We start from the raw sequence: 9,188 nt of genomic DNA, 5'->3' as shown, positions 1-9,188 counted from the left end.
ACTTTTTAAGTCGTCATATCAAAGCAATTGGACATTTATTTCCTGATACTCTTATTTGCATCGAATATATTTCGTTTCACATATGAAGTTTAGCTCGAGACGAGGAAATTCTTTAGAGAAAAACTCACGCTTACAAAAACAGAAATATTTTGCAAGATATGTTCCTTCACATATAAATACGTACATTAACAAAATAAAATGTTTTTCCTTTCAGCCTATAGTTCATACATACTTTGAGTCTGAATGCGAACGAAAGAGAAATATCCCTCAACTCATTCTGCGATTTGGTTGTTGTCTGAGGAACCTGATAGAAAATGCGGAATGTTGCGTTGTTCCTGGTATGTAATGAAGGTAGCCTCTTATTCAAAGAAGATGGTGAAAAAATAGTAAAAGATCTAGTATTGAGATTAGTATAAATAATGCGCAATGACCTTCCCTATCTTAGATGTAAATGAAGGAAAAGGCCCCAAGTTTTCGTTTGTGTGTGTATGCGTACGATGGTCCTAGTGAAGATATGTGTTCAAGATGGTGTAACAAGGGAAGGGACTTTACCACATTTGGTCCTACGCTCCTACCTGATGCGTTTTCCAGGATAACAATCGCTCGAGAGTTACTTTGCGAATCAGCAACGAAGAAAATATATTTTCCAACACAGCGTGGAGCAAATGGAAACGAGAGGAGCAGTGTTTGCGCACAAGCTGTTGCCACGTCGTAGTTTAATCCTCACTTGTCCTTAGCTTGGCCTCCCCTACCATGAGAGTTGACATAGCGAGAACGCTGCGTGGTTTCTGTTAGAAAGGTCAACGTTCTGCAAGCGCGGGAACAGCAACAGTGTAGGCCACAGTGTAGGCCAAACGCTGTTTACATGATGGAATTGGAACAGGGTTTGTCGAAACGAAAGGCACCCACAAAGGGGGGCAGAGGAGGCACTTGTCCCCCCGAGATATCTGGAAAAGGGTCACTTAATTCGAATGGTTAAATTGTAGCGATATATTATTACAAATAATATTGTTTTCTGTGATTTACAGGCTGTAAGGTGCAGCAATTACCTGCCAACAAAGTCATGTTGACTGCCATAACTAGGGTTATCTAGGGACAACAAATTTTTGATCGGGATAAATTTCGCCATTTCCCGTCTAGGTTGGTAAATTTTCGAAACTTCCCGGTGCAGTGAAAATCTCGAATTCTACACACTATTTACCACTAAAGCAATTATATTTGCAGTTTTGAAAGAAAAACTGTCAAACATTTATAGTGCAGAAATTACCAAGAATGGACACTTTAAAAGAGGATCCTTGGGAATTTCGCAACTGTTCGGGATCCAGAAAAGTCGCGACAGGATCAATCCAAGCCAAATCAACCACGGTCTGAACCTTGACATCTCAGAAATTGATATTTTTTGGTACAGTTGTATTACCAGTAAAGTTGACGAAAACTGCCAAATTTCAGATTTTTTGCGCTCATAGTTTTTGAGTTATAGACTTTCAAAAAGGCAAAAATTCCAAAATTTGATGACATTTTGATATCTTAAAACAGCTGTAGATCAAAAACTATTTGACTTTTAGAGAGCTCATGTTGGTGTCATACTGTCGTTCGTAAACTCCAGCCAACTTAGCCCAGGTCTTACGAGTGGATTGCGCAGACGTCATAGGAAACGTCACGTCGACGTTACTAGCGAAGCTGTTCCACGCTTATGGCGTGGTGGATCGTTTGCTTGACTCTTGAGCATTTTTAAAAGCAGTTGACTTTCTTTGGAAGTAGTATTAGGTGTAAATGGCACTAAATCTTACCTCTATATAAAGCTCGACTACATCAATCGAAATTAATATAATATTTTGACAAATTTTATAAATTGGCACAAAAAAATAACCGAAAAAACAGAATCAACTGTATGCCTACATATCAAAAATAATTATTTTGAAGTATTTTATTGGTTGGTGAATTTAGTTTAGTGTACCGTGAATTAACACCAACTAATAACGTTGAATTATGGTAAATGAAATGGCTTTAAAAATATATATTTCATTGCAGTTCTAGTTTTAATCTACAGTCAGCCAACTCAGTCGTCACCGTGACGTCACGGAGCCGGGAGTGGGCGGAGCTAGCCGTACTTGGATTGAGTTTTAGAACAGATATAGCCGGCTTCGGCTGACTTGGCTGGAGTTTACGAACAGCCGTAATTCTCTTCTTCTCTTTCTGGGCTTTAATTTGAAATTCAACAGGGCTGTGCTATTACAATGTTGTAATTTTTATAAAACTCCAAAAAAAAGTTTTTTTGAAAATCTTAAAAACACCCCTTTTAATTTATTTTTTAAAATATGTTTTGAAGACATCAATTGACTATTCGTGTGCAAAATTTCATAATGGAACAGCAATAGGTTCCTATGGAAATTAATTATTTTATATTGTAATGCGTGTGAAATTTGTTGACTTCCATGTTGAAACTATAAGTATATGCTAAGTGGTTGATGTTGAAGTCTTCATAGCTATTAGTCTATCTTATAATATTTGGACTACAAATAATGTATTGGATTTGTTTTATAAACATATCTCATGGTGTAACACAACGTTAATATACAAATGTATGTTGTTAAACTTTGAGGAGCTTTCAGACCGAAGTGGCATGCAACAAGCGACACATGTTGCTTGTCCCTTGCAAGGTGCTCGGACTCAAGGAATGCTCAGACTGGGTCGTTTTCTCAATTAAGTGCTTCATGTCGCCTCGGCCTGTTGTTCACGCATGCTCTGCGAATGCTTGCTTATAGACCGAAGGGACTCGTGTTGCTTGTTTGTCACTTTGGTGTGAATCCTTACTGTCGCTTGTCACCTGCCACTTGTTGTTTTGGTCTGAGATTCCCTTACAGGTATTTGAAGAATAAAAAGTATTTAAATCGTGCCTCTTAACACAACATAATGAATGATGAGAGGTAAGATATGTGAAGTATTCCAGTCAGTTTTAAGAGTCAACAAAAATGGAACAAGTCTCAAGAGGAACAACTAGCTGTATTTCTTGATTCTGTACAGTGATATGTGGTGACCTTGGAACTTGGGTAGCAACTGATAGTGGGTAATCTTTAATGCATCGTCCATTTCCCAACCCACCCCCCACCCCCCTTTCTGCACACACCAAAAAAGCGTAGATTGTATTGTTGTTTCAATAAAATTTGTGAAGTGAATATAACAAATTGTTGCAACTTTTCAACGTTTGCAGCAGCCGGTGGGTTGAAAGTGCGGGAGTAGGGAGGTAGAAATAGAAATTTCAGTTTTTATTTGGTGGCAGACTCTACTTGAAACTCTTCAGGTTGTTGAAAAGGCTGCTGAGTAGCTCCTTCCAGTCTGTTAGCTTATTGTAGCGAGGGGTGAGAAGCACGCGAGAAAGAATGTCGCTTATGAAATGTGCCTTCGACAAGATAATAAATACTGCAATTAGAGGTGTAAGAGCACTGCTAGACTCTGTCCTCAGTGAATATCACCAATTGTTTATTGCAATCTTCAGACAATTGTGTTTTGTGAAATGCTCAGTGAAGTAACTGTGTTTTATACGCTCAAAGTGATTCTTTTAAAGTGAATTAATTGAAATTGTTATTATATTTATGTGTTGTCTGTGGTTGATAAAAATGGTTGTTTAGTATATTATGAATATTTTACGTATATACCTAGGTACGTATATTTTTTTCGATATTAAGACCTTGTATTTGTATCATGTTCTAAAATGAAAAGACAAATATACGATTTTCAATTTGATTACCTGATATTAAAAGTGATACCAGGTGGTTATAATTAAAGTGACGGTGTTCAGAGTGGTACAGCACGGGCTGTAATGAGAGTAGCAGTCTGAAACTTCGCAGATATGCTAATGAAGCAATGCGCTTGCGCATTATGCAACAAAAAAATAGTTCCAATTCTCGCCACCAGGGTGAAAAATGGCGCTGTAAGCAGTCAAAACGTGGAATTTTCCGTAACTCTGACGTCAAAGCCGGTGACATTGCCTAACCATTGTGTGAGCTCCCTGGTTGTTGTTGGTGACGCTTGTTGCTTTTTCCTTTAGTAATGTTCATGTAATTCGAATAGTGAAATTGTAGCGATATTTTATTACAAAGAGTATTGTTTTCTGTGATTTATAGTGTTTTTCCTGTAACTATACCAAGTTTTGAACACCGTCACTTTAATTATAACCACCTGGTATATTTTAGGTCTTTCCATGTTATTTGTAGTCCAAAAATTATAAAATAGACCAATATGAAGACTTCAACACCAACCACTTAGCTTATACTTATGGTTTTAAAATGGTAGTCAACAGATTTTGCAAATTTCACTCGCATTACAAAACAAAATAATGAATTTCCATAGGAACCTATTGCCGTTCCATTATGAAATTTTGCACACAAATGGTCAATTTATGTCTTCAAAACATATATTTTTCAAAAAAAAAATAAAAAGGGGTGTTTTTGAGAATTTCAAAAAAAACTTTTTCGGTTTTATAAAATTTACAACATTAAAATAGCACAGCCATGTTGCATTTCAACTAAAGCCCATTAAAAGGAGAAGAGAATGACACCAATTTGAGTTCTTTAGGTCAAATACTTTTTGATCTACAGCTGTTTAAAGATTTCAAAATGTCAAATTTTGGGATTTTTGCTTTTTTGAAAGTCAATAACTCAAAAACTACGATCGCAAGAAATCTGAAATTTGGCAGCTTTTTTTTCTCTCTATAGGTACAATCAATAAACAAAAAATCTTAAAAATCTGAATCGTAAAGGTTCAAAAATGTTTTTTTATATTGGTTGAATTGACATGGAATGACCCGAAATCATTTACTGAAGTCAGAATCTGACCTAGACAATTCACGTGCCATTTTTTTAAAAAATTATTTTGTTAAGGTACTGTAATGATATAGTATAATGTAAAAAGATTAATATAGACTTTACTTTTGATAAAGGGGGGGGGAACGATCTGGAACGTTGGCACAATTATAAAGTTCTTGTAGCACAGCAGAGAGTTTATGTACCTATATAACAGAAAAGTTCAGCCTCAAAAAGGTCCTGCAATGCCGCACTCCAATCACCGTAATTATTCCCTTAGATGCAGTCCATTTTACGAGCGGCGAGCAATGAAGGCTTCCGTCTTCGCAGGCCTCAGGCTAGGTACGTCTCTCGCTGGCTTCTCGCGACCAAAGGGGGAGTGGTCAAGTTGCGTTCCAGTCAGTATCAGCTCCTCTGTTGCACTGCGAGCGGTTTTACGTCCAGCCCGTATATACCGAGTGCTCCGCAAGAGGCAGCACCGGTCGAGCAATCGAGGACAACGGCCTCTGATGGCCGAAAATTGTACTATATTTTACGTCAATTTTTACCTTTTGTAGAGTTTATAATATTGAATATTAAAAACGTTACAAATGCCCCCTGACTTGCAAAAGATATAAACAACCCATCCAAAATAAATATACACACTGAGTAAATGTAAGTACAAATAACAAAAACACTCATAGAAGTAAATACCAAATTCCAAAAATAAGGAGTTCTTCCTACGGAATTGATCAATACACAAAGAGTCTGACATCCCAAACTTGGTAATCATTCCAAGAATTAATCACTAAAAAGGTTCATAAAGATGCATAAAGCATACAAACATAACTCGTAGCATGACGGAGAAAGAAGTCATATTACATCGTGTTCGCCTCCCGGCCAAACACCTAGATGTATGAATACTCACGAGAATCTTGGTCAGAACAATCACACACATTGCGCATTTGCAGTTACCATGGTAAATCCGTATAACGCCAATGATGGAATGAAAAGCATGTATCCATGGCGATGAAAAAAGGTTGTTGGTTCCATAATTATTCAGTGGTAGTAATTTCCATCCTCGGAGAGCAAAAAACATAGATAGAAAAAAATGAACGAAATCAAATACTAAGTAAAGAAAGAAAGAAGAAGGAAGGAATAGGATAGCAAGAGGAGAAAGGTTACTACAGGAAGGAAACAAGGAGGTAGGATTTTTACAAGTTTTACGGAGAATGAGGTATTACCATTGGTTAGAACAAAGTACACAAATTTCATATCCCAGAGAGAGCATATTATTTCTCTCATAATATACATTTACCACAAAAATAATTGGAATTACTCTGAAATACAACACCAAAGAGTAAGACACTTAAATATATATACTTACATACACTGCATATAAACACATTAAAATCTGTATATATATATTAATTCAATATCTGATAACACTGTAAGAAGAGAACAAATAAATGCATAGGAAAAAGCATGGTCTAACATAATACAAAAACTTCATTGACCGGAGGCTTGAGAGGATTGAAGTTGTAAAGCAATTTGCGAATTAGCCAAATCTTCAAATTGGGGAGCCACCTCCAAATCACGGACAACATATGGTTTGACGTGTGAAACATGAGCCTTCCTAACTATTTGTTGTGTGTCTGGGTCAACCAACAGAACAGTAACGGGACCCAGCATTTTAAAAATTTGGGCTGGACCAGACCAACGCTCTTGGAGTTTGGAAGAAATATGTTGTAAGGCATTACTGTGAGGAAAGGTACGATAAAGTACCAAATCACCAGACTTATAAGAAACTTGGGATCTGGAAAGGTCGTATTTACGTTGACGAGAATGCCAAGATTTTAATAAATGTTGGTACGCCTCACCCCAACGATGCGCCCGTTCCGGCGAAGGAGGAGCAGCCAATTCATTGTCTATTTGCAGTTCCCAGAAAAAAAATCATGGGACCGTCAATGTCTCGACCAAAAATGAATTTGGCCGGGGTAGTATGAGTACTATCATGTTGCGCGGTGTTAAACGCAAAGGCAATACTACCCAAGTGAACGTCCCATTTAGTATTATCCTGAGAATGGTAGCAAATCAAAGAAGCCTTGAGATTTCTAATAAATCTCTCTGCCAGGGAGGGATTTGGGTAATATGCACTAGTATATATGTGTCTAATGTTAGATTCAAACAAAAAATTATTAAATAAATGTGAACGGAAATAGGAGGCATTGTCGGATACCAGCTCACATGGAGCACCAAAGGACAAAAATAAGGCTCGTAGCTTCTCAATAATATGATGGGATGTAGCCGATCGAAGTGGATACAATGAGACCCACTTTGAAAAAGCATCTACCACAACCAAGATGTAGACATTACCCTTAGTTGAACGAACCAAAGGACCCACTAAATCAATATAGACACGTCTCCACGGATGGCGAATAACCTCCGAAGAAAGAAAGCCTGGGCGCTTACGTACTGAAATTTTAGCCCTCTGACAAATGTCACAAGAGCGAACATACTGACGAATATCAGAAAGATAATTTGGCCACCAAAAGAGCGATGCGATTTTCTTAATGGTTTTATTAACGCCCAAATGTGCACCACCTACAGGAGTATCATGATAGTAGCGACAAATTAAGTGTTGCAAAACCTGGGGAAGTACCACGAAAGAAGAAGTTGAACGGGGCGGCTGCCAAATCAAAAGATCTTGGTACAGACGATAATGTTTGACTTGTTGATTGTCCTTCAATTGAGTAATGATGGGAGAAAGTTCTGGATCCTGAACTTGAAGAACGGAAATATCTGATTTATTGAAGGGAATTATATTAAACTTCGGGGCAGCACAAACCAAGCTGGTGAAGGGCAGCGCAGCCACCGAAAAATCTTCCGGAGAATGCATACGAGAAAGACAATCCGCCACCGGATTTTTGGCTGAAGAAATATGTTCCACGTTATAAGAAAAACGAGAAAGATATAGTAACCAACGTCCGAACTTGCCAAATTGTTCTGGATGTGATGCCTGATTATCCGTTTGGAGAGTGAAATGCTTAGAAGTCAAATAAGTTTCAAATTTCTTAAAACCAAATACGATGGCACCACACTCTGCTTCGTATATGGATTGCTTACGCTCAAGGTTGGTGCGTTTCCTCGACGCGAAGGCAATAGGGCGCAAGGAGCCATCCGTTTCTCTCTGATTTAAGGTAGCACCAAGAGCCAAACTTGAAGCATCAGTTTGTAAAACAAAGTCTTTATTGAAATCAGGCAATGCAAGTACCGTATGTTTGATGAAAGCAGCTTTAAGGTTGTCAAACCGGATCTGATCGTCTGAGGTCCAAACAAAAGGAAGGTCCTTCTTACGTTTATCAGTAAGGAAACACGTACGATCCGTAAATTGGGGTATGAAACGGGAATAATAAGAAAGTAAACCCATCACTTGGGAAATACCCTTCTGGCTCTTAGGAGGAGGAATATCCTGTATGGCGGAAACCCGATCAGGATCCATAAGCATCTGACCTTTACGAATGATATAACCCAAATACTTTATCTCTGAAACCATCCAGATGGATTTTTGAGGATTTATGGTGAGACCAGCTTTCCGCAGAGCTAAAAGAACTTCCTTTATGTGTTGTAAATGGGAAGACACATCGGGTGAATATATCAACAAATCATCGGCGTATGTCATAAGAAACTTGTATTTGAACTTTCCAAGAATTTCATCCAGTGCCCTTGACAATATTTGGGTCCCCAGGTTGATACCGAATGGAACACGAGTATATCTATATTGTCCAAACGATGTAACAAATGCCGTTAAGTCTTTACTCTTATCATCTAATCGTATCTGATGGAACGATTGGCATAAATCCAAGCAGGAAAACACTGCTGCCGATTGTAAATGCTGAAACAGAAGATCAATACGCGGTTGTGGAAATTGATCGTAGGCTATTAGTCGATTAAGATTTTTATAAGAACATACCAAACGGTGGGTACAAGAAAGGCAGGGCTAGAGTAAGGTGACCGGCACGGCTCTATAATGTGTTGAGCCTGTAGTTCCTCAATCTGTTTTCTTAAAATTTCAGTTTGAACAGGATTTAGTTGAAACGGTTTGGATCGAAAGGGAATGTCCGACACCACAGGTATCGAAACGGGATCTAAAGTACAAGAACCCACCTTGTCTGTTACCACATCCTGAAATTGAAACAACAAGGATTGTAAAGTTAAACTATTCGAGGGTACAGGAAACTGTAAACCTTCATCTGATAGGTTATTAACGTCTGAAGAAGCATCCGACGAAGGGAAAGATACATCAAGGATATCTACTGAAGGTGATAAGGAAAAGGCCATTGGAATGCCATCAATATGAAAAGGAAAGGACAAAAGCTTCTTTTCAAAGGAAAGGGTAGCTCCTGT

The 9,188-nt window shown here is 38.1% G+C and overlaps 1 protein-coding gene across 1 annotated transcript in view; it reads left to right on the top strand.

Annotated features, from left to right (window-relative positions):
• Positions 1-231: 231 nt before the first annotated feature.
• Positions 232-9,188, top strand: part of LOC145989074 (venom allergen 3-like) — a 29,570-nt gene continuing 20,613 nt past the window's right edge. Inside the window, exon 1 of the mRNA XM_083124369.1 lies at positions 232-338. Within this exon, the coding sequence (XP_082980495.1) occupies positions 315-338 (24 nt within the window). The 5' untranslated portion in view covers positions 232-314. The remainder of the gene's footprint in view (positions 339-9,188) is intronic.

The sequence above is a fragment of the Lepisma saccharinum genome, chromosome 6 (genome assembly GCF_977018435.1).
Source record: "Lepisma saccharinum chromosome 6, izLepSacc3.1, whole genome shotgun sequence".
NCBI classification, from domain to species: Eukaryota; Metazoa; Arthropoda; class Insecta; order Zygentoma; family Lepismatidae; genus Lepisma; species Lepisma saccharinum.
This window is presented reverse-complemented; position numbering and strand designations above follow the sequence as displayed.